General features: G+C 38.6%; 1 protein-coding gene across 6 annotated transcripts in view; it reads right to left on the bottom strand.

Annotated features, from left to right (window-relative positions):
- The window catches only part of AMPH (amphiphysin), a 367,517-nt gene that overhangs the window by 102,103 nt on the left and 240,656 nt on the right, over positions 1 to 24,758 (bottom strand). For all 6 annotated transcript variants that reach the window (XM_066388207.1, XM_066388206.1, XM_066388210.1 and 3 more), the window contains exons 4-5: positions 11,871 to 11,965; positions 7,961 to 8,056 (exon numbers count right to left, since the gene is read on the bottom strand). In XM_066388207.1, coding sequence (XP_066244304.1) covers positions 7,961 to 8,056; positions 11,871 to 11,965 — 191 coding nt within the window. The remainder of the gene's footprint in view (positions 1 to 7,960; positions 8,057 to 11,870; positions 11,966 to 24,758) is intronic.

Below are 24,758 nucleotides of genomic sequence, written 5' to 3'. Positions count from 1 at the left end.
CTGGGTCTCAAAAATAGATGAGAAGTAGAGCCAGAATATTTGTTTTGAAGAGATAATGGCTTAGAAATCTATACAATAACAAAGACATCAAAGTACAAATCCAAGAGACAATCAAAGATTCCCAAAAGGATAAATACAAAACAATATACATCCAGATATATTACAGCCAAACTGCTGAAAGTCAAGAATAAAACAGAACAAATAAACAAACCAAAAAGTACAAAGGTAAGAATTACAAAAGAGGCTGTGGCCTGTTGGCTCAGTGGTAGAGCATCGGCCCGGTGCGTGGAAGGCCTGGGTTTGATTCCTGTCAGGGCACACAAGAGAAGCGCCTATCTACTTCTCCACCCCTCCTTCTCCTCACCCTTCTCTCTTCTCCCCCTTCCTTAGCCATGGCTCATTTGAGCAAGTTGGCTTTAGGCACTGAGGATGGCACCAAGGCCTCATATCAGGTGCTAAAATAGATTGGTTGCCGAGCAACAAAGCAACGGCCCCAGATGGGCAGAGCATAGTCAGGTAGGGGACTTGCTGAGTGGATCCTGGTTGGGGTGCATGTGGGAGTCTGTCTCTGCTTCCCTGCCTCTCACTTAATAATAATAATAATAATAATAATAATAATAATAGAATTACAGAAGAGTCATCTTCAGAAACTACAGGTATGCAAGCCAGAGCACAATCAAGTGTTATCTTTAAAGTACTAAAAAATAAAACAAAAACAAACCTAGCAATTCAGAATTCTATTACCAATAAAAATACCTTCCAAAAGTGAAAGTAATATAAAATTATTTTTTCAGACAAAAATAGCTATGCAAATTCATGAAAGCATAGAAATTTTATACTAAGTAAAGCAATACAAAGAATGAGTATAAAAATTATAAAAATCAATTTAAATATACAAGATTTTGTTTTAATTTAATTGCTTGAAAGGTAATTGATAATATAGAATAAACAATAAAGACAAAGTATTCTGGGGTTTATAACGTATATAAAGGAAAACTGTGACAATAGCATAGGAAGGGAGGAAGGTACTGGATGTGTACTGCTGTAAGGTCCTTAAGACTATACATAAAGTGCTATAATATTTTTTTGAAGTAAAACATAGTAACTTAAAAGTGTATGTTATAAATTGTAGGCAACCACTAAAAATTCAATTTAATTAAAGAGGTACAACACATAAGCAAATAGTACAAAATATACTGATACCTAAGCCTCAGACTAAGGGACTCTAATTAATCTGAATCAAGGGCCAGGCATCTGTCCTTTGTTAAAAGAACACCAGTGGTCCAGTTATGCCCAGCTAATCTAATACTGAGAACTATTGCAGAAAAAGACCCTTAAATTTTTTTTAAATTTGATATGGTATGAAGAAGAAGAATGATAATATAAATGTATATGCTTATAAAATATAGTCAATTCCCATTGATCCTCATAGCAACTTACAGCACAGGTGTTGCAGGGATCAGTCCCTTCTTATGTGCAGAGAATTCGAAGTTGCATAATGTTAACGTCTATTTGGTCTAGAATTACTTAGAAAGTCTGTGGCAAAAGTTCAATTATATATCAGCTCCCCCCACTCCCACCAGTGCCTAGAGTAGCTGAGGCAAGTGAGATACCTACGACACAAAACCTAAGAAGGCTTTCACTCTCAGGGTCATGTAAGTACAGGATCAGCAACTGAGGGTGGGTGCTTCCTATTATATTTTGAATCCTAATGACCTCACTTGCCTCACCCAGTGCTAGACCCACTCCTGATTCTTGGTTAGAACTTCCTCTACCGGCTGCCATGTTTCTCTGACAGATTTTCATTTAATCACCATCTGTCACTCTATGATACTCCTCTATACCCCCCCCCAGGGCCTGTGGGAGGTAGGTTGGGGTAGTGAATCTCTTTTAACAGCTTCCAATCTCTTTCATTTTGTCTGTACCTCTGACTTCCAACCGGTGTTCATAGTGGAAAGTATGGCTGACATACCACATTCTTAAAGATATGTGATTCATCAGCCCAAGCAGGGCAGAGAGAAGCCCTCCAATAAAGGATGGGTATACAGTGTGCCTATGGGCTGACAAAGCTAATTATTTTTAGAAAATACCTGTTACATCCAAAGGAAAACTGTCCCTTGAAGCAGTGGCCTGTGTAACTACAGGCAAACTCATACAAAGCTCTGCTTTGTGGACTTGCAGGAGTGTGCAGTAGGGTGAGAGGGCCTCTACTTTATCTTCCAAGAAGCAAATTTGATTCTTAGGAGATGAATTTGATTTTTCAAAAAAAGCCAAATTCAATTACTTCCAATCCTGGGAATAGAGTGAAATAGTGTACTAGGTCAACTTAGATTTTGTTCAAAAACAAGAAGTGAAGTAAATAATGTGACTCACTTTTTTGTATGACAGGTCAATTACAGAAAACAACTTTCCATGTAGAAGTGGCTGTGTTGAAGCCCATGACTCATTTTGATACAGTTAATTTTGTGTTGGGAAAACAAAGTAATCTTACTTCCTTATGTATCTGATATCTGGGAAACTTGAAAAAAGAACCAAATCTCCTAGATTTTATATATAAAGTGATACAATTCATATTCCATCCTACAATCCAATCCAGATGTCTTTAATTTCCCACTGTGTACTCACCTGATGCAGTAAAGAAGTCATTTATTTTATTTTTTAAATTTCTGTAATAATCACAGTTTGGGATTCATTTTGGCACAATGCTGTTAATATATACTTAGTTGCTCATGAATGGTCACTAAATAGAATCTAAATTACATTTTACAATAACTGATCACAGCTGTAAACCCACCCGAGTTAGGGACAAGCTGGCTCTTATTACAACATTGATTTCAGACATTAGTGCTATATAGTAAGAACCATAGCACTACACGCCCTGCCAATCACAGCTGGAAAAGTCAAACATACCCTCCTGAATGGTGCTCCATAGCCCTCACTGATGTGCAGTAGTAAATATTTGGAGATTTACGTGAGGTTGAACGACACATGGTCTATTGATTTTAATGGGAGTAAAGGAAATAAACTGTGTTCCATGTTTTAAAATTTTTTCACTCAGTATTTTTATTTATTTTTTATTAAATTTATTGGGGTGACCTCCATATTTTAATCAAATTCTCCTTTCCATCAATAATCTGTTCATTATATAATCACTCAACACCAACTTTTTGAAGAAATGGAATCTATATCCACTTCTACTTCCTTTTCACAGAAGAAAATTCTTTCACCTGACCAGGCGGTAGCACAGTGGATAGAGCACTGAACTGAGATGCAGAGGACCCAGGTTCAAAACCCTGACATCACCAACTTGAGTGTGGGTTCATCCGGCTTGAGCTTGGGGTTGCTGGCTTGAACACGGGGTCACTGGCTTGAGTGTGGGAACATAAACATGACCCAGTGGTCTCTGGCTTGAGCCCAAAGGTCGCTGGCTTGAAAACCAAGGTCGCTGGCTTGAGCAAGGAGTCACTTTGCTCTGCTGTGGTCCCCCCGGTCAAGGCACATATAAGAAAGCAATCAGTGAACAACTAAGGTGCCACAATGAAGACTTGATGCTTCTCATCTCTCTACCTTCCTGTCTGTCTGTCCCTATCTGTCCCTCCATCTCTCTATCTCTGTCACACACAAAAATTCTCTCAAATATTAGAAACAGCTATCTCCCCTACTCTCCAATTCCAAATTGTTTCCTTTCCAAGTTAAATATTACTATTTCCTGAACTGTTCATCATTTTCTATCTGGTATGATATTCTAAATGTGATTTCAGTGAGAGGGATCGTTTCTGCCTCATTCCATGATGCTGGTAAAACCATGCCATATATTTCATTTATCATCAGTGCATCCAGACAGGTATCATTCCCAAATCTCTAGTGTAAAATCGGTTTAGTAACTGGAGGAGTATCTTTGCGCATCACCTCAACCATGCACTCCAACAAAAGAAGTGCTTAAATGAAAGAGCGACTGAGTTCTTCATCTTTCTGATGTGGAACAAAGTGAAAGCACTAGCTGATATAATCTATCATTATTTTAATCTCTCTATATTTCAACGCAGGTAGTTCTGTGTGTATTTATCTTCTGAAAATATATGGTCCTAGAGAGTAAGGCCAATTTCCAAATAATTATTGCTAGGCAGAACTATAACAACTAAGATTCTTCAGATTTTTGTGATAATACTAAATTTTTGTTCCTGAAACTCAACAACTTTACAAATATGTTCTTCTAATCAATCACTACCTTCACTGCTTTAGCAAAGTCATACTGTAAATATATAAAAATGAATAATTTAAACAAGTTATAGCTGCTTTGAAATTTTCAAATAAGAGGAAAAAGTTTCCTTTACCCTTTTCTTATAAATTGAGGACTTATTTTTATGAAGATTAAAATGCTATGCAGTAAATGATATTCTTAAGTGTGATAATGATTCTGAAACTGTTTGCTGCACAAATGCCATAAATTCTAAGATAAAATTTGAATATCTATCAAATAATTTGATGACGACCCAAAACATGTTTCCTATACACCAGGGCATAGAATTTTACAGAATTTTTAAATTTTTTAATTAAAAATTTTAATTTCTCAGAAAATTAAAAAGACAGATATAAATTTAAATTGGATGCATTTATGCAATGGCTCAATAAAGGCTTCTGCTGCCAATTATGACAACATCATTGAGACTCTACCATTTGGATTTGTTCTCTGTGACATTTTGTCAACAAGGCTAATGTATCTAATCTGATCCACATAGGTTCTTGTTGGATGACCCTGGTTTCTCAAAACACTTTTGAAATGTTGGTCAATGAGTGTTGGAGGAAAGCCAAAACACCGAGTGACTTTCTGTTCCCATCCTGAAAAAGTGAGGGTCAAGACCAACCATACGTGACTGAAAGCAGTCGCATCCAGGGAAGGCCAAGGACATGGGTGCTTGGCCCAACTGGAGCATTCTGCAGGTCAGGAATCAGACAGCAGATGGTGTGGTGTTACATCTCAGAAAGGGTAAGAGAAATCTAATCAGTTTTGCAAAACTAAATAATAAAATTGGACACTGTATTCTGCTTGTTAGTTTCTTATGCAACATGACATATTTCTGCTTAATAAATTGGATAGCTGATTTCTCTAAGGCACCTCAATCCTGGAGAGATTGGGGTCCTGCACTTGCAGTATTGTTGCTGCCTCATTCCTTTGTGGCTCCTTTTCATGAGACCCTGAACATTAACAACAAGTGGCTCCTGAACAGGGACTTGAGGAGGAAATGAGTTTTCGAGACTGCTTTTGGTTTTCAGCCCAGAGGCACCACAGGGATTCATGCGGACGGGTATGTTCCTACTCTGGGATAGTGGAGCAATGGGGAATTCCCCAACTACTGACTACAAAGCTTATTCACAGTTGCTTAAGATGTTACTAAATAGTTCCGAAGTCAAAGTTAAGAAAGAAACTTTAGACGAACTATGTGGTATTTAGTTAGAAGGCATTGTTATTGGTTTACCCCCACAGGAAAAATTTACTTTTTATGACAGTGGAGATTAGTAATGAAGTCTCTCCGGAGAGCTCATCAGAGTGGAGAAAACATTCCTTTAAAAGGCTGGTCTGAGTGTAGTGGCGTCTATAATTAATTGATCACAGTCAGTTCCTAAAGCTCTGGACTTCTGCCCATGCTGTAGGTAAGGGAAACACTGGGCAAATGAATATAGATCTAAGTATTGTGCTGAATGGCAAGTTATTCAAGGAAATGGAAAACAGGGCCTTCCCCAGCCCGTCCTTTTAGTTTGTGGCTCAGCTGGAATTGGGGTGGAGGAGAGGTCTCAGCATGGTCAACCTGAACTGCCTATTGCTGCACCTATAGAATTTGAGAATGGATAGGAGACTCAGGTGTTAGGAAAGTTACAGCTTTTCCTGTTATGGTATGCTTTTCTTTAATGTTTTAGCTACAATCCTCTGAACTATCATTTTATTTCTTACTTTTTGCCTGGAAATTTAGACAGGAGACTCCTGATGGATCCGATTACAAAATCTCCCAGGGGCTGCCAAGTTGTTTCTTTTCTTGGTGAGATTTTGCTTAGTTCCATCCATCGTTAGTCTGTCAGAAAATGCCCTGACTGAGATCAGACAGGCATCTTTCTAATCTGATTATGCTCTAACATCCCGAGAGATTGGGGTCCTCCACTTGCAGTATTGTCGCTGCCTCATTCTTTTGCGGCTCCTCTTCATGAGACCCTGAACATTAACAACAAATGTGCACTAGGCATTTTGTGTGGGCCTAAGGAAACTAATTTATTGATATGAGGGCTGCTTTGGCCAAGAAGTTTCACTATGTTCCATGGCCAAGGGCAGTGCACATTACCATTGATAGTTCCTTGGTGTTTGGTAACAGCTACAAAGTAAGCCAGGTAAGAATGGAACTTCATACTCCAAGTCACCTAATAAGATACCACAGATGCCCATACATGCTGGATCCTGGCCTTCTCACCATACAGAAAGGAAGATACGCAGCTGTCTTACCTTATCTCTTCTTGTATCAGGGAAAGCAACTGGGCTATGATAGCGGGACAGCTCTATCAATGCTACCAGTTGCTTCATTCAACCCCGATGGTTTAAAAACCACACTCATCTCTAGAGTCAACTCAAACCTACAATATTCAAACCTTTACCTGTGTATTTCCCTTTCAGTGGCTTCAACTGTCACATAAGACAAATATTTTAGACAAGATTTTTTTAGATCCAGATACAAATGTATTGGAAATACTTATATCTTAATACAGTTGACCTATAAACAACCCCATTGGAACTGTACAGGTCCACTCATTCATGGATTTTTCCAATAAATATACAGTTAGGTATCCCAAATCTCTGATTTCACACTTTCAGATTCACCCAAGCACAGATCAAAAAAAGTATTTTCAACCCACAATTGGAAATTCACAGTAGCAGAGAGCTGACTGTGCATTGCTCTAGTACAGTGGTAGTCAACCTGGTCGCTACCGCCCACCAGTGGGCGTTCCAGCTTTCATGTTGGGCGGTAGCAGAGCAACCAAACTATAAATAAAAAGATAGGTTTAACTATAATAATTTGTTTTATAAAGATTTATTCTGCCAAACTTAGCAAAAATCTGACATAAAGTACTTGGTAAGTAATTATTATTATATGCTTTAACTTGCTGTAACTCAGCTTTATAAATTTTATAAAGTAAAGTTACTTCCCTACTTTATAAATCACCATTACTGTGGAACCGGTGGGCGGTTAAAAAATTTTACTACTAACAGAGATACAAAAGTGGGCGGTAGGTATAAAAAGGTTGACTACCCCTGCTCTATGCCATTTTATATAAGGGACTTGAGTATCCATGGGTTTTGATATCCACAACAGGTCCTGAAACCAATCCGCCATTGATACCAAAGGACAACTGTAGTTAAATGTTTTGGGCACCAAAAGTTATATGTGAATTTTCAACTGTGCAGGGGTTGGTACCCCTAACCCTCATGCTACTTGAGGAGCAACTGCATTTTAATGTGAAGCTGAAAATTTCAAGGAGAGAAAAATATGCAGGTGGGCTATGAGCACATGTAAAATAAACAGTACACAAAGAAAAGTCAGATTTTCCTCTTACATTTACAATGAAATTTCTCCTTTCCTTGTGACCATTATTTAATCAAATGGAAATTCTTGTCAAATGCTATATAATAAAAAGATTTCTAAATTTAAAAAGGTTTAAATTTGGGGGGAATCTCTGATTTCTGGTTTTATGTCAAGATTAAAAAGATTTCTGCAGAGAAATCAAAGCTGAGACAGTTAAAAGGGGAAAATGTGACTTCTGTAACTACATTTCATTTCAACTAATAGAAAGAAAATAAAAATCCCACACTAAATTAATGAAAAGTTACCACTGTCTTTGACTTTTGATTCTCTTGCCCACGGTTCAGTAAATACATGGGACCATTCACTCCTTCCCTTTATAGATACAAGTAAAATACCTTTATGTCAGGAAATTGGCCCAGATACGTATCCAACGTCAGCAAGGACCCGTCCACTAGTTTCTGATGGAAGTCTTCCCATAGCACATCACATTTCTGAAAGAAAAAGGAAAATAACAATAGAACTGCTGAATTAGTTTAACTGAATACCTTTAACAAAACTTGTAAAAAATCTGAAACTAAAATATTAGGTAAGTAATATGTCCATGGACAACAGATGCTAGAAAGAATGTGGGCTATTTAAAATTACAATAAGGCCCTGGCTGGTTGGCTCAGTGGTAAAGCATCAGCCTGGCATGTGGATGTCCCAGGTTCAATTCCCAGTCAGGGCACACGGGAGAAGTGGCCATCTACTTCTCCACTTCTCCCACTCCCCCTTCTCTCTCTCTTTCTCTCTTTTTCATTCCTGCAGCCATGGCTCAATTGGTTCCAGTGAGTTGGCTCCAGGCACTGAGAATGGCTCTGGTGGAGCCCCTGCCTCAAGTGCTAAAAATAGCTCAGTTGCCCAAGCAATGGCATCATTTTATAGGAGCTTGCAGGTGGATCCCAGTCTGAACGCAAATGGGAGTCTGTCATTCTGTCTCCCATCCTCTCACTTAACAAAAAAAGAAAAAATAATAATAATAACACAATAAAGTTTCTAGGCAGTTTGGCTACCAGTTCTAAATTACAATTTAGGCTATTTAAAGATTTAGCTCATGTAAAAAATGTATATATGTTTCTAAATTATTAGAGTGTAGATCCCCACAGGTGACTTTTGGGGCTAAGAGACTGTGGAGAATTTCACATGGATTGCTTCTAAGGCTATCCAGGAAATTAGAAGCCACTTCAAAAAAACAAACCATTGCTGAAGCTTCCACAGAGAGAGCAGAAAATTGAGTCATAATAGGAAAGGACCTTCCATTTATAGAGTATCAATTATGATAAACACTCAAGGAACATCAGGTATTATTATTACTACTACTACCAGGGGTAGTCAACCTTTTTATATCTACCGTCCACTTTTGTATCTCTGTTAGTAGTAAAATTTTCTAACCGCCCACTGGTTCCACAGTAATGGTGATTTATAAAGTAGGGAAGTAACTTTATAAAATTTATAAAGCAGAGTTATAGCAAGTTAAAGAATATAATAATAATTACTTACCAAGTACTTTATGTCGGATTTTCGCTAAGTTTGGCAGAATAAATCTTTATAAAACAACTTACTATAGTTAAACCTATCTTTTTATTTATACTTTGGTTGCTCTGCTACCGCCCACCCTAAAAGCTGGAGCGCCCCCTAGCGGGCAGTAGGGACCAGGTTGACTACCACTGACTACTACCATCACTATGCCTAGACAGTGGGTTAAATCAGTGACTTTATCCTTTTTCATCTCATGGTGCACTTAAATTACTAAAATTCTGCAAAACACCCAAAATATATTTTTTGCTGATCTGACAAAAAACTTAGGTATAATTTTGATTCATTCACACCACAACGGCTATTGTTGTGTTGTCTACTGTCATTTTTTCTTTTATAATCTAAGGCAAAAGAGGTCAGTGCTCCCTGACTGAATAGTCAGGTACTTCATTCTTTTAAAATTCTTGCGGCAAACCAGTGTCTCTTATGACACACCAGTTGAAAATCACTGGGTTAAATATGTATGCATGTAGACACATATCATCATCTAATTTTCCCAATAGCTTTATGAGGAAAGTCTTTATGTTGCCACTACACAGAAGAGAATATTGAAGCCCAGAGATGTTATGTAACTTGGCCAAAGTCACACAATTGATAAATGACAGACTCTGGTTTAAACCCAGCTCTTTCTGCTTGAATTTGAGGTTCAGGTGTGTTTGTCCCACTAGAGGAAGGTTCAGAACTCACCCAGCTGTGTGACTGGAAAACTAAACCTCCCTGAATTCCAATTTCCCCAATGAAGTGAGATGACAATATAAAGTGTTTCACTGACTCCTAGGCACACAGCAGATGGCAAAAATACCACCTCTACATTCTTCCCTTTATTACATTTGGGGTCAATGACAGTTGGCTGGTTGGTCCCCAGTACAACCTTCCTTTCGCTTAGTAATAGGACGTCCAGTTTTACATGCCATGGGGCTGCCTAGGGTAGGCTCTATTTCCTAGCATCCTTGCAGCTAAGTGTAGCCAAGACAAAGTTCTAGCTAATGGGATGTACTTTCAGAAGAGCCCCAAAAAGGAGGCTAATTTTTCACACATTTTGCTGCTTTCTAACTAGAATGCAGAAGTGAGAGCTGACAGTCCGTGTTCAGAGTCACCTTGAACCTGGCAGGGGCAGCAGGGCGTCAAGGGATGGGCCCTGATGTGCCTGTGGGCCCACCACACCATCGTGGGCCCCCCGCCTCCAAATTCCTTTATAGAAGACAGATAAGATTCTACCTTGTTTAAAAATTACCTTTTTAAAGTGGGGAGGGGGGGGCTATTGTCTTTACAAACGAATCCTATTTGTTACAGATCTCAAATAAAAATTTTATGCACATGAAAAAAATTTTAATCTTCCATACAAAAAGGTTCCTCTTCTGATGTGAGTAGACCCTCTGAAATGCAACGTTCAGTTCTGTCACCAATAGAAGAACCCCTATGTGAATCAGCAGCTGAAGGTTCTGACAACCCTGGCAGCCACAAGGACCAAGGTGGACAGCAGCTGTCTCCTCGGGAATTCCTAAGTTCATCCTTAGAAATGCATGTCAGTAGTGGTACCTGCCACACATACAATGCAGCAGTGTCTACTACAATAAATAGCACAGGTGTCTATTATTCCCTTATAAATTCTTCATTTCATGACAAATTGTTAATTTTACCACATTAATCAGAAATTCAAAAAATGAGTTAAGCATTTAACATGATGTTAAAACCCAGTGTTTTCATTATTGAAGAAATGTGAAAAGATGCAATTATGTAATAATTGCATTGGAAAATGATGTGTGGGCTGGTTTTGGCAAATTCAGATCCTGAATATTTTCAAGAGAGGTAATCGAGTCAACAAGAGCTTTCCTCACAAAGAAATCTCTGTTAGTTCCTCGGTGGTAATGAGATTATACAGATCAAAGCAGGCTGTCAGAATTCCCATGGAGCAGCCGGCGTGCACTGTTCACCCGTCTTCCTATGAACGCATTCCGGTGACTTTCTAGTATCAGTAACACACACACACTGAGCAGCATGGAGGTGACCTGAATACAGAAACTTTAAATGTGTTATTAGTAGGCACAATTATTCTTCTCATTTTGCACATGTGGAAATTAAGCCCAGAAAAGTTAAAGAACCTGTCCAAGCTCACACATCACACAGACCTGAACCGCACTACCTTCCTCAAAGGAGCAAGCACCACGTGCTCCCTTCTTGATGGCCCTTGACTGGAAGTTGGGTTTCGGGTGTTAAGACTAGGAACAAAGCCTCCCAGATATAAAGTCCTACTAGCAGGCCACCTGCACCTGTCCTCAGGCTCTGCAGACCAGTGAAGGAACTGTTGTTTGAGTGGAATACATACTCTTCCCAGCTCTGGTCCCTGCTTTCAAGGAGGGCGGGGCAGAGAGTGATGCAGAGGTGAAGTCAGTACACTATACACAACTCTGCATGCGTCCATTCTCCTGCTGAAATGGACCATTAAGACACATAGTAAAAGACAGAAAAATGTTATTCTTGTTTTAAGGAAAAATAATCTTTAACCCACAGCGTCCTACCCAAATGGTTTTATAATCAGTTCTTTAATAACTGAATTTGGGGTGATCTGGGTGGCAGAATTTGTATAGTGCCTTCTGTGTACATGTTGTCCCCTCAGATTAAGGCCAAGAAGTGGTAAGAGGGAGTAAGGGAATAGGCTGAATGAGCAGAACTCAGCAGGAGCCTCGCAGAAGCCCCCAACCTCCTGTGTGCTGCCCTCCCGGCTCTTACCTCGCCAACCATCTTCACATCTTCCCGCCCATACCAATCAGGCTCATAGACTTCGTGCAGCGACTCGGTGAGCTTCATTGAGGCTTCTTGCATGCCTAGCATTAGAGAAAAACAGCAATGTTAGACAGAAATGAATGAGGAGTCTCTCTTTCCCCTACTCTTCCAAGTAAGAAAAAATTCTGCATTAATCATTTAAGCAAAAATGTGAAGACACAATGGCTAATTGCATCTGTAATCACATCTTTGCTTGAGGATCTCTAAGACCTATCTGGGTCCACTGTTTACATGATAATGATAGCTATCACGTTTTGACACAATCAATAAGGTGTCCTATTCTATTTCCCTTTTTTTTAAAAAATTTCATTTTAAGAGAGGAGAAGGAGAGAGAGGAAGAGGAAGAGAGAGAAAGAAGGGTCACATTTCTCCATATGTGCCTTGACCAGGCAAGCCCAGGGTTTCAAACCAGCAACCTCAGCCTTCCAGGTCAATGCTTTATCCACTGCGCCACCACAGGTCAGGCTGAGGTGTCCCATTCTAAAAACAACACTAATATGTTGTCACTTGCTAAATAGCATGGGACCAAAAATGTGCAGGATATCTGTTCCATAAAACTATAGAGTTCTAAAAACAAATTGATCCTAAATGATTTTAAATATAAGAAATAAAGCATTTTTTAAAGCAGGTAGAAACAAAATCAACTGGATTTTGGGACATAGTAGTTAAAAGTGAGTTTAAGTGGCCTCAATTAAAAAAATGTTTTCCTTTTTCTGATTTTATTAAAATCTATACATATAGTTTTAAATTAGAACTCTCAGAAAGCTTAGCATTTTTAAGGCTATGGGTCAGAATTTTCAGTAGAAATACAGTGGTATGTTATAAGAATGTGGTTATTAATAGGAATGATATAAAGTTTTGAGAGCGGCATGGGGATAAAGTATCACCAAGTCTCCCTGCCCCAAACACGGAGGTGACGTGTGGACTGCCACGGAGGCAGCTGAGGCAGAAGGACATAGGTGCACTCTTCACGGCGACCACAAGGGAGCTTCTGGAGCCCTGGCTGGAAGCTGACACCTGGCTGAGTGGGTTTCTCGGCCTTTGTCAGGAGGGGCTATGACAAGGAACTGGATAAAGGGGGAGGAGAGAACAGTCAAGTGCATCATTAGAAATAAAACACATCTCATAAAGTTAATGCCAGTGAATCAAAGGTAGAAAGTGTTTGTTAAACTGAAAGCTGCAACACTCTAGACTCAACAAGGTGCTTGTTGGTTATAAGAGAGTCCGTTCTGGGTTCAGCTGTGAGAGAAAAACCAAACCAAAGCAAAAGGTGTCTGAAATAAGAGAGTGTGTCCTTGAGAGTATATAAAAGTCAACATGTAATTTGGTATTTCATAGTACTCTTTCACCCTCCAGGAAGAGAACATCCCCACTAGCCTCCCCTCCTAGGATATACATATTAGCTTGAACATTATTGGTTGGAATGTGGTCCAGGGTCACGTGATGTCTGGATGCCTGTCCCCTCTCCCATGAAGCGCAGCACTGAACATGTTGCAGGAGCCCTTGGCAGCAGGGTGAAACACGTAACCTGCAAGATGAAGCCTCAGCTGGCTAGATGGGAGAAAACAGTGATGACAAAGTCACTGGGAACTGATGAAATGAGAGTCTTGTAGGTGCACAGAAAGCCAAAAAATCACACAAAAACCTGCATCTGTCCCCTCGCACTTTGAATTCAAGCAAGTGAGGATGCTTTTTCTTATACAAATGGCCACTGTGAGGAGGCATCATGGTCTCTTGTCTGCATTCACCCCTCCCCACAGTATACAAAAAAGGCTGTACTAACAATGTGCCTTGTAATTCACAACAAGAGTTAGTCACTGGATGACCCCCTTGCATATTCCGATGCTTCAAGGCTTCTGAAGGTTTCTGTTTAAACGGCTGTTTAGATAGGCTCTTAATGCCATAAGAGGAAGAAAAAAAATGGCATTACAGAACAAATAACCTTCATGGTGAAAATAAAACCATGAATGTAAGCTTAAAATTACATAAAATCTTACTCATTGAGATTGAAAGCAAAATGTTGCAGCAAATATGTGTATTAGCAGCCAAAAATAATTACTAATTTGCTGTGTGGCTAAGTAGTGATGGGTAATTTGGAAAAAATCCATTTTGACATAAAAATTATTTCTAGAACATTCCAAATTAAGTACTTGGATGGGTACACAAGTGAACAAGACACAGGCCTCACTCGTAAGAAGAATAAAGACTGGCAGAGAGGTTTCAGGGATTTAGAATTTACTCTGCAGACAGAGCATAAGAGGGAAATGGCTAAAACACAAGTTTCCTTCAATGCAATATGGCAACATTAAAGCAGAATAGATGCCAAATGGCATTTAATAATACCTAACAGCCAACATTTTCTTAATACATTAGTGATTTCCATAGAAGAGCTATTACTACTAGATAGGAACCACTTCCCTCTCTTCAAACTTTTGGACTTTCTCCAAGGCATTTATTATAACAACTTCTACTTATATTTGCAACCAAATTTGTGATTTGTTTTCATCATCTAAGATTGTTTGCACAGATTACACTGTTACATGAGTCCTCTTTGCTTAAGCAGCCTAAGGATATATGTTTTAGTTAAAAATAACACCAGTTAAAATGCATCCTTACAATAACCAGGGGCAACTATAAACCACTAAAACAATATCTAAAATATTGCAAGTTTTACCCATTGTTTAGAAGAGAGAGGTTTAAGATGTGGGTAGTGACATCAGAGAAATGGCGCTATGAGGGGTACTCCTAATATCTCCCCTTAAAATTTCCACAAATTCAACAACTAAAGACAGAGAAAAAAATCTCAGGAGCACTTGAAATATACACACACCAGACAAAGGTATGATTGGGTGAAAAGGTGGCTGAATAATCCACTCTGAAGGAAATAAGATGGAGAACGGGGTATTCCACTTTCCTCACTGATCTGAGGAGGGGGCGCTTTCATCTGGAATCGAGCAAAGCAGAGGGTCTGAGGCAGAGGGAAGGAGCAGGGCTGGGGTGGATGATCAAGCAGAAGAAAGAACACGCTAGCTCAGCTTGAGATTGCAGATGTGGGGCGAGCATGGGTGGCAGGCTCCGACAAAGGTTACTGGGTGCCCATGGGAGCCAGAGCCAGCACTGGTGCCAGCAGCTTTGTGCGCTCCCAGCTCTGCATCACGGGCGGTGTGTGAGTGGCTCCACCAGGCACCACTGGTGTGGGCGCACATGCATGCAGGCTGGAGGGCTTAGCCCGAGATTATCAGCGACAACATCTGCGTGGGCTGTTGCCAGTGTGCTCCCAGCTCCACGACCATCAGCATGGGACATGAGCAAAGACTGGGATCCCTGGGCCTGGAACTGTCTGGGCAGGGCCCTGTGTGGGCCTGCATTCCCGGCTCTGACTGAGATCACAGGCTCCATGCACCTAAGTGGGTGGATACAGAACTCTGTGTGCACTGCTGAAGTTGTGGGGGCTGGGTGCACAAGTGGCTTGATGGGGGCTACCAAACAGTGCACAAAGGAGAACCCTGTGGATATTAGACCCGTGGAGCACTGAGGTGTACTAGACATGCCTGGGGGCCCGTAGAAACTTGATCTGCAATCGGCTCCCAGCAACATGCTGAGATGTGCTAGACCTGTCAGGTGGACCTTAGAAAGGTGCTATATCTGAAATCAGCTCCCAGACAAGCCTACTCTCACTGGCAGCTCTGGTTGGCACAGCCTTACCCAGAACTGTGCTTTGAGTGGTACTGGAAGAAGGACCTGGCTATGCTTAGATCCTCTTGCTTGGCAAGCAGTGGCTAGGGCGAACCTCACAGCTAAGTTCCCAGGCTGCTAGCTCAGGAGGGAGAGATGTGGGGAGAGGTACTGGGAAAACTGAGTCTCCCATTGTCAGAGCCTCCAAGCCCTAACAAGCTCCGCCTACCAACAGGACTGAGGGCCATCCTACGTCACCGACACAGAGACACAACAGCAAACCTCTGCCCAAGAGTCCCACGGGGCAAAATCTGTAGTACAGCGCCACCTGCTGAAAAAAAAGGAAGAAACTACCTCTCAAAACCAGGGGAAAATTACATTTTTATAACTTTTTTCTATTTTTAAATTTTTTTTTTCCATTTTGGTTATCTTCTTTCCTTTTTATTCTTTCTTCTCCTTTTGAACTTCATTATCCATAGTTGTTACATTTTTCATTCTTGTTTTTTATGAGGGTTTCATTTTAAAAACCTTGATTTTTTTATTTTCTCTTTTTTCTTTTTCTTTTACTTCATTCAGTCGTCATTTATCAACAAATTATGTATATAAAATTTTAAATTCATATTTTTCTTTGTGGCATTTTGTGTGTTCTTTACTTCATTTTTCATCTCTTTTGTTATCTTTCCTCAGTCCCTGATCTTTGTTCTCTGTAGTTTGTTCCACTTACCACTATAGAATTTTCATTTTTTCACTGTATCTTTTCAATTTTTATTTTATTTTTAAATTATATCTTATTAGTGTTATTAACAATACCACTCTCAAATGCCATTAAAGAAAAAGAAATCAAATATCATTGATACTAAAAACAGAGATGTAGCTCAGATAGATGATGAAAAATTTCTAGGAAAAAATATCAATTGCTTATAAACCTTGGAGTTAAATGACAGAAAATTAAAAATTGAAGTTCTAAAAATACTCAGTGAAATACAAGAAAGCACGAAAAGGAAATTTAGAGAGCTCAAAAAACAACTTAATGAATAAAAGGAATACTTCACCAAGGAAATTGAAACTATAAAAAGGAACCAAACAGAGATGAAAAACTCAATACATAAAATGAAAAATGAGGTGACAAGCTTAGCTTATAGAACAGGCCAGATAGAAGAGAGAATTAGTGACATCGAAGACAGACAACTAAAGATACTACAGAGAAAATAGGAGAGACTCACAAATTTAAAAATAATGAGAAAGCGCTACAGAAATTGTCTGACTCCATCAGAAAGAGCAACATAAGACTAATGGGTATATCAGAAGGAGAAGAGAGAGAAAATGGAATAGACAATATATTGCAACAAATAATCAATGAGAACTTTTCAAGCCTGCGGAAGGAATTAGAGCCTTGAATTCAAGAAGCAAACAGAACACTGAGTTACCTTAACCTAAACAGACCTACTCCAAGACACATCATAATAAAATTATCACAAACCAATGACAAAGAAAAATTCCTCAAGGCAGCCAGGGAAAAGAAGAATACAACATAGAAAGGAAGACCATTTAGACTATCATCAGATTTTTCAGCACAAACTCTACAAGCCAGAAGAGAGTGGACCCCAATATTTAAAGTACTGAAACAGAGAAACTTCCAGGCAAGAATACTATATCCATAAAAGCTATCCTTCAAATACAAAGGAAAAATAAAAACACTCACAGATATAGAAAAGATGAGGGAATTTATCACCAGAAAACCCCTACTTCAGGAAATACTAAAGGTTGTTACCCAACCAGTAGATACACAGAACAAAACAAAATAAAATCACAAGTAAAATTCCAACAAGATCACAATAAAAACAAGATTAATCTGTGACAAAAAAACAAAACAGGGGAGAGGACAAAGATTAACAGTAGCAAAGGAGGATAGAGTGCAGAAGTATTCATGAGATACATACTACAATGAATATGGTATATATCCTTTTTATTACCTAATGGTAACCACCCCTGAAAAAAACACTACAAAAACATATGGCTTGCCTGACCAGGCGGTGGCGCAGTGGATAGAGTATAGGACTGGGATGCGGAGGACCCAAGTTCGAGACCCTGAGGTCACCAGATTGAGTGCAGTCTCATCTAGTTTGAGCAAAAGCTCACCAGCTTGGACCCAAGGTCACTGGCTCAAGCAAGGGGTTACTTGGTCTGCTGTAGCTCCATGGTCAAGGCACATACGAGAAAGCAATCAATGAACATCTAAGGTGTCACAATGGAAAACTAATGATTGATGCTTCTCATCTCTATCCATTCTGTCTGTCCCTATCTACCCCCCTCTCTGACTCTCTGTCTCTGTAAAAAAAAAAAAAAGAAAAAAAACACATAGCTTAAAAAAAGAAGAAACAGAGGAAAGAAGTATGGAAAACAAACAAACAAAAACAGATGAAATAAACAAAACAGACAATAACCAAACAAGATACGGAGCTCTCAGAAAGCAATATATAAAATGGCAATAAGAAACCCTCAAGTGTCAATAATTACACTAAATGTAAATGGACTGAACTCACCAATAAAAAGGCACAGAATAGCAGAGTGGATCAAAAAAGAAAATCCAACTGAATGCTGCCTTCAAGAAACACATCTAAGCTAGAAGGATAAGAACAAATTCAAAGTGAAAGGTTGGAAAACGATTCTCCAAGCAAATAATATCCAAAGAAAAGCAGGTGTAGTCATACTCATGTCTAATAATGCTGACTACAAGACAGCAAAGGTAATTAGAGACAAAAATGGTCATTTCATAATGATAAAGGGGACATTGATTCAAGAAGACATAAAACTTCTTAATATATATGCAACAAACCAAAGGGTACCAAAGTATGTAAGGCATCTACTAACTGATCTAAATAAAAACCGATAAAAATACAATCATACTTGGAGACTTCAGTATACCACTGACGGCACTAGATCGCTCATCCAAACAGAAAATCAATAAAGAAATATTGGCCTTAAATGAAACACTAGAACAATTGGATATGATAGACATTTATAGGATATTTCATCCCAAAATGCCAGAGTACCATTTTTCTCCAGTGTACATGGTCATTCTCAAGAATAGACCATATGTTGGGCCACAAAACTACCAACAACAAATTCAGAAAGATTAAAATTATACCAGCCATATTCTCTGACCACAAAGCTATGAAACTAGAATTCAACTGCTTAGAGAAGTAAACATACCCACAAAAATGTGGAAATTAAACAACATACTTCTAAAAAATGAGTGTGTCATAGAAGCAATAAAAGCAGAGATCAAATGATATATACAGACAAAAATGACAATACGACATATCAGAATCTCAGGGATGCAGCAAAAGTAGTGATAAGAAGGAAGTTGATATCACCACAGGCTTATACAGACAAACAAGAGAGAGCCCAAGTAAACAACTTAACATCACATCTTAAGGAACTAGAAAAAGAAGAACAAAGGCAACCCAAAACCAGCAGAAGAAAGGAAATAATAAAAATCAGAGCAGAAATGAATGAATAGAGAACAGAAAAACTATAGAAAAAATCAATAAAACAAGGAGCTGATTCTTTGAAAAGAACAACGAAATTGACAAACACTTGGCAAGACTCACTAAGGAAAAGAGAGAAAAAACTCATATTAACAAAATCCAATATGAAAGAGGAGAAATCACCACAGATATAATAGACATACAAAGAATTATTGTAGAATACTATGAAAAATTATATGCCATCAAATTTAACAATCTAGATCAGGGGTTGGGAACTTATGGCTCGTGAGCCAGATGTGGTTCTTTTGATGACTGCATCTGGCTCGCAGACAAATCTTTACTTAAAAAAAATGTTAAAAATATAAAACATTCTCATGTATTACAATCCATTCATTTCCTACCACTCATGTTCATGGTCGCAGGTGGCTGGAGCCAATCACAGCTGTCCTCCTGGACAACACCAAATTTTTATTGGATAATGCATAATGTACACGGGTCGTTGTATGGCTCTCATGGAATTACATCTTAAAATACGTGGCATTCATGGCTCTGTCAGCCAAAAAGGTTCCCGATCCCTGATCTAGATGAAATGGATAAATTCCTAGAACAATACAATCTTCCTAGACTAAGTCATGAAGAGGTAGAAAGTCTAAACAGACCCATAAGCAAGGAGGAAATAGAAACAACTATCAAAAATCTCCCCAAAAATAAAAGTCCAGGGCCAGATGGCTATACTAGTGAATTCTATCAAGCATTCAAAGAAGATTGGTTCCTATTCTACTCAAAGTCTTCTAAAAAACTGGAGAAGAGGCCCTGGCCGATTGGCTCAGTGGTAGAGCATCAGCCTGGCGTGCAGGAGTCCCAGGTTCGATTCCCAGCCAGGGCACACAGGAGAAGCGCCCATCTACTTCTCCCCCCCTCCCCCTCTCCTTCCTCTCTGTCTCTCTCTTCCCCTCCCGCAGCCGAGGTTCCATTGGAGCAAAAAGATGGCCCAGGCACTGGGGATGGCTCCTTGGCCTCTGCCCCAGGCGCTAGAGTGGCTCTGGTCGCGACAGAGCAACGCCCGGATGGGCAGAGCATCGCCCCCTGGTGGGCGTGCTGGGTGGAACCCGGTCGGGTGCATGTGGGAGTCTGTCTGACTGCCTCCCCATTTCTAGCTTCAGAAAATTAAAAAAAAACTGGAGAAGAAGCAATACTTCCAAACACATTCTATGAGGCCAATATAACCTGAAACCTGGCAAGGACAACACAAAAAAAGAAAACCACAGACCCATATCTCTAATGAATACAGATGCTAAAATCCTAAACAAAATACTAGCAAATCAAATACAACAACACATTAAAAAAAATAATTCATTATATTCATCCCAGAATCACAAGGATGGTTCAACATATGTAAAACAATTAACATAATACACCATATCAAAAAAACATTAGCAAAAATCACATGATTCTATCAATATAGATAGAATGCAGAAAAAGCATTCAATAAAATACATCATTTTATGTTTAACACACTCAATAAAATAGGTATAAAAGGAAAATATCTCAACATAATAAAGGCCATTTATGACAAACCATCAGCTAACATCATATTAAATGGCAAAAAACTGAAAACTCTTCCTCTAAAATCAGAAACAAGACACACTTTCCACTCTTATTCAACATAGAGCTGGAAAGTTCTAGCCAGAGCAATCAGACAAGAGAAAGAAATAAAAGGCATTCATATTAGGAAAGAAGAAGAAAAGGTTTCACTTTTTGCAGATGATTTGATCTGCAAATCATAGAAAACACCAAAGTCTCCACAAAAAGACTATAAGAAACAATAAATCAATACAGTAAGTTTGCAGGATACAAAATTAATATACAGAAGTCTATTGCCTTCTTATATGCCAACAATGAAACTTCAGAAAATTAACTCAAAAAAATAATCCCTTCCACAGTTGCAACAAAAAAATAAAATACCTAGGAATAAACATAACAAAGAATATAAAGGACCTATACAATGAAAACTAGAAAACATTGTTAAGGGAAATTGAAAAAGGTACAATGAAATGGAAAAATATTCCTTGTTCTTGGATAGGAAGAATAAACATAGATAAAATGACCATATTACTCTAAGTCAGGGGTCTCAAACTCAACTCAGCATGTGGGCCGCAGAGCAAGATCACAGCCATTCGGCGGGCCACACTAGGTCTACAAAAGGCAACTGTTACGCAACACTTTTCTCACTGCAGTTGAAAACAAAAAAAAATCAGTACAACAAGCACAATTGTACATGCAGTTTACTCAGTGTCACAAAACGACCAGAAACTGTAGTTCACATCACAACTGCTGTTAACTAAGCTAATATCTAGTTAGGATGCTAGAGAAATGAAAAATACAAGTAGGCCCCTAGGCTTACTTAATTTTATCCAAAATATTTTGAACTTCGTGGATTAGTCTGCGGGCCGCACAAAATTGTTCGGCGGGCCGCGAGTTTGAGACCCCTGCTCTAAGTGATATACAAATTTAATGCAATTTCCATTAAAATTCCAACATCATTTTTTAAAGAAATGGAACAAAAAAATCATCAGGTTTATATGGAACTATAAAAAACCCCGAATAGCCAAAATAATCCTAAGAAAAAGAACAAAGCTGGGGGCATTACAATACCTGACTTCAAATTATATTATAGAGCCACGATAATCAAACAGCATGATATTGGCAGAGAAATAGACACTCAGACGAACAGAACAGAATAGAGAGCCTAGAAATAAAACCACATATATATGGTCAAATCATCTTTGATAAAGGAGCCAAAAACACACAGTGGAGAAAAGAAAGCCTCTTCAATAAATGATGCTGGGAAAACTGGAGAGCCATGTGCAAAAGAATGAAACTCGACTACAGTTTATCCCTTTGTACTAAAATTAATTCAAAATGGATCAAAGACCTAACTATAAGATATAAAAGAATAAATTACATAGAAGAAAACATAAGTACTAAATTCATGGAACTTGGACATAAAGAACATTTTATGAACTTGACTCCAAAGGCAAGGGAAGTAAAGGCAAGGATAAATGAATGGGACTACATCAGACTAAGAAGCTTCTGCATAGCAAAAGAAACTGACAACAAAACAAACAGCCAACTAAATGGGAGATGATATTTTCAAACAACAGCTCAGATAAGGGCCTAATATCCAAAATATACAAAGAACTCACAAAACTCAACGAACAAGCAAACAAGCCAATAAAAAAATGGGAAGAGGACATGAACAGACACTTCTCCCAAGAAGAAATACAAATGGCAAACAGATATATGAAAAGATGTTCATCTTCACTAACTATTAGAGAAATGCAAATCAAAACTATAATGAGATAGCATCTTATACCTGTTAGATTAGCTATAATCAACAAGACAGGTAATAACAAGTGTTGAAGAGGCTGTGGAAAAAAAGGAACCTTCATTCACTGTTGGTGAGAATGAATAGTACAACAATTATGGAAGAAAGTATGATGCTTCCTCAAAAAATTAAAAATAGAACTACCATATGACCTAGCAATCCCTCTACTGGGGATATACCCCCAAAACTCAAAAACACTGGTACGTAAAGACACATGCAGCCCCATGTTCATGGCAGTATTTTTCACAGTGGCCAAGACATGGAAACAACCAAAAAGCCCTTCATTAGAGGATTGGATAAAGAAGATGTGGTACATATACACTATGGAATACTACTCAGCCATAAGAAATGATGACATAGGATGATTTACAATAACATGGATGGACCTTGATAACATTATACTGAGCGAAATTAGTAAATCAGAAAAACTAAGAACTGTATGATTCAATACACAGGTGGGACAAAAAATTGAGACTCATGGACATGGATAAGAGTGTAGTGGGTATGAGAGGGAGGGAAGGGGCATAAAGAAAACCAAATAAAAGGTGATGGAGGACAATTTGACTTTGGATGATGGGTATACAACATAATCCAATGGTAAAATGATCTGGAGATGTTTTCTCTGAATCTATATACTCTAATTGATCAGTGTTACCCCATTAAAATTAACTGTCTAAATTAAAAAAAAGGAAGTGGAAACACATGTTTTGAATAGAAGAGAAACCTATATTAACTGATTATCTAATAACATATTCACTGTCATCAGAGCTTAGTCTTGGAGTTTGCCCTTCCCTGTCTTCTTCTTTATTAACTTCATTTATTCAATTAAATATTTTATATGAGAAAAATTACATGTATGAAGTCCCCTTTTATATCTAATAGTTCTACAGAATATTTGCCATAATTTCAAATTCTCTAATTATATATTTTAAAATTCTAAATTTGAACTGTTGGATTTAAAAATGAGAAATATTTCTTCTGTGCTTATATGAATCATGTATAACTAGTAAAATAATACTTCATAATAATAATAATTATTATTTTATATAGCTTATCTATAAATGTGATAATACTTATGAAATAAAGCAGGCTTCATTTACTTCTCAAATATATTCCAATATTAAGGGTTAATTTAAACAATACAATCTTATAAAAATGCAAAATCTGTACAATTGTTGAGATCATAAGACAATTAGTTCAATAAAATCAAAATTAAAAAAAAAAAAAGGAGACGTGGGTTCCTTAGTCTTTAGTCTAGAGTGTCCAGAGGGAGAGAAAATCAGGGAAATGAGGCCAGCTGTGAAACAGATCAAGAACAGTCAGCCCTCCCACTGGTCACACTGATACAGAACAAGCCACGTATACTTCATTACACTGTTGGGCCACACTCGACTCAGAGGAAGATCTAGTGCAGGGGTCGGGAACCTTTTTGTCTGAGAGAGCCATGAACGGCACATATTTTAAAATATAATTCCGTGAGAGCCATACAAGGACCCGTGTACCTTATGCATTATCCAATAAAAATTTGGTGTTGTCCCGGAGGACAGCTGTGATTGGCTACAGCCACCCGCAACCATGAACATGAGCGGTAGGACATGAATGGATTGTAATACATAAGAATGTTTTATATTTTTAATGTTATTATTTTTTTATTAAAGATTTGTCTATGAGCCAGATGCAGCCATCAAAAGAGCCACATCTGGCTTGCGAGCCATAGGTTCCTGACCCCTGATCTAGTGTGTTCATTATCCCTGTGTCTGCCCCTCCACCACCACCCATATGCCAGTGACTCCTCACTCCAGATCCAGTTTGCTGTCCTACCAGGACCTCTCCCCTCACATATTCAAACAAACTAAGAACTCCCTGTGGAAACCTGCTTCTACTCTTCTTCCCAGTCCTCATGAATATCACCCAACTGTGCCAGTTAGAAAACTGGGAGTCATTCCGCATGCATCCTCCTATGCTGAAATTGCCCGCAAGACATGCCAATTCTGCCTGATGCTCAAACCCAGGCCCTTCCTTACAGCGACTGCCCCTGAACTCGAAAGGCACCAACCATCTAGCATTCAGATTAGATCAAATAATCCATGTAGATGGTGGAGTACTTTCACAGCAAACATTCAAATGTCAGCCTTCATGAAAAGTACTTTTGGTGGCAGCATAGCATAGTAATTAAGATTATTTGCAATCAGTTGGCCTGTGTTAAAATCTTGGTTTCTAATATATCATCTGAGCGATGTCAGGCAAATTACCTTGGTGCCCTAGATCTCACTTTTCTCA

This window comes from Saccopteryx leptura, chromosome 6, assembly GCF_036850995.1.
Source record: "Saccopteryx leptura isolate mSacLep1 chromosome 6, mSacLep1_pri_phased_curated, whole genome shotgun sequence".
NCBI lineage: Eukaryota > Metazoa > Chordata > Mammalia > Chiroptera > Emballonuridae > Saccopteryx > Saccopteryx leptura.
This window is presented reverse-complemented; position numbering and strand designations above follow the sequence as displayed.